This window comes from Halyomorpha halys, unplaced genomic scaffold (assembly GCF_000696795.3).
Source record: "Halyomorpha halys isolate HHAL.00 unplaced genomic scaffold, Hhal_1.1 Scaffold939.1, whole genome shotgun sequence".
In the NCBI taxonomy this organism is placed as follows: Eukaryota; Metazoa; Arthropoda; class Insecta; order Hemiptera; family Pentatomidae; genus Halyomorpha; species Halyomorpha halys.
Genome location: NW_027108038.1, coordinates 526836 through 529591, shown reverse-complemented (window position 1 = coordinate 529591; position 2756 = coordinate 526836). Strand labels below are relative to the sequence as shown.

Sequence of the window (2756 nt, the reverse complement as noted above, 5' to 3'; positions counted from 1 at the left end):
GCGTCCGGAGTTAATTACCGCAAAGTTGGCAGTGAACTCGTCCAGTCAGCCCCTTACCCCTTAGCACGGCTTCCAATCAACTGCTCAGCTGTCTTAGTAGTATCTTTTTGGAGGACATCAGGCATTAGAGCTTGATTCTATTTTACACTAGATTCTCATGACCTTTGCTCTCTTTCTACTTAGTTCTTTATTTTTTAGCTTCATGTATAGTATAATCGAGTATAACCCCGATTCATTAAACATATGATTTTGAGCTTTAAATAATATTTCTGTGTCATTTCACAGCGATTCATTATTTCAAGAAATTTTACACCTAGTTCAAAAAAAAAATTACTAAACTAAAAAAAAATTATTATCGGTGATATTGTTTCATCACTGAATTCTCGGTTGAAATTTATCATATGTAAATCGACTTGGTCGAGATGAATACAGTTTTCTTAACCTATTTCTCACATCTCCCCTAACCTTAGCTTACACGAAATAATAACTTCTCTTATTAGAAGCTGTTTTCTGTTTGCCCTGAATCATCGGAAAAGTTCGTGAAAAACCAAGCATGTCTTCAACAATAGCGTATTTGAGTAAAAGTAGTGAAAGTTTCGACAGCTTAGAAGACAATAGCGACGATGATGATTTCGCTGAACTAGGCTTAACGTTACCCTCATCGGAGATCTCTTTACCTCGCCCCATTAGCATCAAGAAAGAAGAATGGATTTCGGAGAAGATCAAGAAGTGCATGGTAATTTGTGATTTTAAACTTGACCCTATAGACAACATCGAAGAAAAGACAGAATACCTAGACGATCTACTAGAATTCTTCCAACAGGATCCAGGCCCGATGTCAAGAGATATTTATGGCCAACTATTCGATATGTTTTCTATCAATTTATGTCGAAAAGTACCGCAAAGTGTCAAGAGGTCCTATGATCCTGAAGAAGACAGTCACACAATGGAAGAGGCTTGGCCTCACTTGAAGTTGGTTTATGAAATATTTATTAAATTTTTAGAATTGTCCAGCCTACGGTTGGATTATTCGAAGATTTACATGTCTGATAGGTTTCTTCACGAAATAATGGAGCTGATGGACAGTGATGATCCGAGGGAGAAAGACATGGCTAAGACTGTTGTCCACAGGATATACGCCAGGTTTTGTACTTCAAGGCCTTACTTGAGAAAAGAATTATGCAATATATTACTCAAGTTTATCTACGATACTGAGTTCTTCAGCGGTATCAGTGAGATATTGGAAATATTCTCTTGCATTATAAACGGGCTAAGCTTGCCCTTGTCAGAAGAATTCGTCGTTTTCCTTTCAAAGGTGCTTGTTCCGTTGCACAAAGTAAAAAACCTTTCCACGTTCCTTCACCCGCTGACAGTTTGTCTTGTCAATTTCCTTCACAAAGACACGAAGACATTCAAGATAATAATTGAAGGTCTGATCAAATACTGGCCGAAGACGAACAGTCAAAAGCAAGTACAGTTTCTCTCTGAGATCGAAGAGATGTTCGAAGCTGTGGACTCGGAAGGTTTCGGTCAAGTTCTGGTCCCTTTGTTCTCGCAGCTCTCGAAGTGTGTCCTGAGTTCCAACTTTCAGGTCGTCGAGAGGTCGCTGTCACTTTACGATAACCCTTGGGCTTGGCACCTCATCAAGGAACATTATACTATGGTTCTTCCAGTTTTGATGCCATCGCTTCTCCGTATGAGGCGGGGGCACTGGAACCAGACCGTTGCCGTCTTGGTCAACAACGTCCTCAAAAAGTTCAAAGAACTTGATCCACCATTGTTCGAAAACGTTGTAAAGGAATGTTTGAAACCGCCGGCTGAGCCGAAAAAGCCTCAAAAATTCCATAAGTTTGTCGACGAAGACGGTCTCGAGGAAGGGATTTGGAGTTCCGATGAAGTAGGCTTCGAGTCCCCGAGTACCTTTAGCGGACGGGGAGATGAGATGGACAAGTAAACATTTATGAGATTCAAATTCCAATTCGTCTATTTTTTTAAATAAACATTATTTATATATTGATTTTATTATTTCTCTTAAACGCGTCTCATTCTCAAACCAATTATTATGTACAAACAGAACTCTACACTTTGCCCTCATTATCCTATTTGTTCTTGATCTTAGTCCATCTAAATTCTCAAACTTGATTAATAAATCCTTGGCCAGAATGAAGATATCGTATGTTCATAGATTTATTAACATCACCGTTATTTTAGAGTATTCTGAAAATTGCGAAATTTCAGTAGATCTTGACTATGGTGAATGAAATTTCTTTCGGTAATGTAGTTGACTTTGTGGCCTCTTACAGTTTTCTCCATCGTATTGAGCCCAATCCCTGGTATAGGTATTATTGTATTCAAATTGGTTTATTTATTAGTTATTTTTCAATTTATGTAATAAATAATATATATAAATATAAATAATATAATATCAGGCGCTTCCTAGATATTGCTCGATTAAGCTATCGTCAAGCCTCCTCTTCCCGTTTTAAGAAATTATCTCAAAAGTTTATCATTATTACTATTATTTATCTTAGTTTTATTTTATCTGTTTATTATTCTATATTTTTTGTTATGTTTATATTATATAAATTGATACTTATAGCTAGAGACCTTTTTAACTTGTAAAGAACCCAAAATGAGCGAGCGAATTCATGCAGTAAATAATCAAAATGTGTATCATAGACCCAAACCCAATAATGAACTTTATTGTTTAATTTATAATAATAATATATTGAGTGCCTGCTTTCTTAACCTTGATT

The 2756-nt window shown here is 36.5% G+C and overlaps 1 protein-coding gene across 1 annotated transcript; it reads left to right on the top strand.

Moving 5' to 3' along the window:
• The first annotated feature begins 553 nt into the window (after nucleotides 1-553).
• On the top strand, nucleotides 554-1954 carry LOC106687256 (serine/threonine-protein phosphatase 2A 56 kDa regulatory subunit epsilon isoform-like). Its single transcript, XM_067046421.1, has one exon. It carries the CDS (start codon nucleotides 554-556, stop codon nucleotides 1952-1954), a length of 1401 nt encoding a protein of 466 aa, XP_066902522.1.
• Nucleotides 1955-2756: the final 802 nt, after the last annotated feature.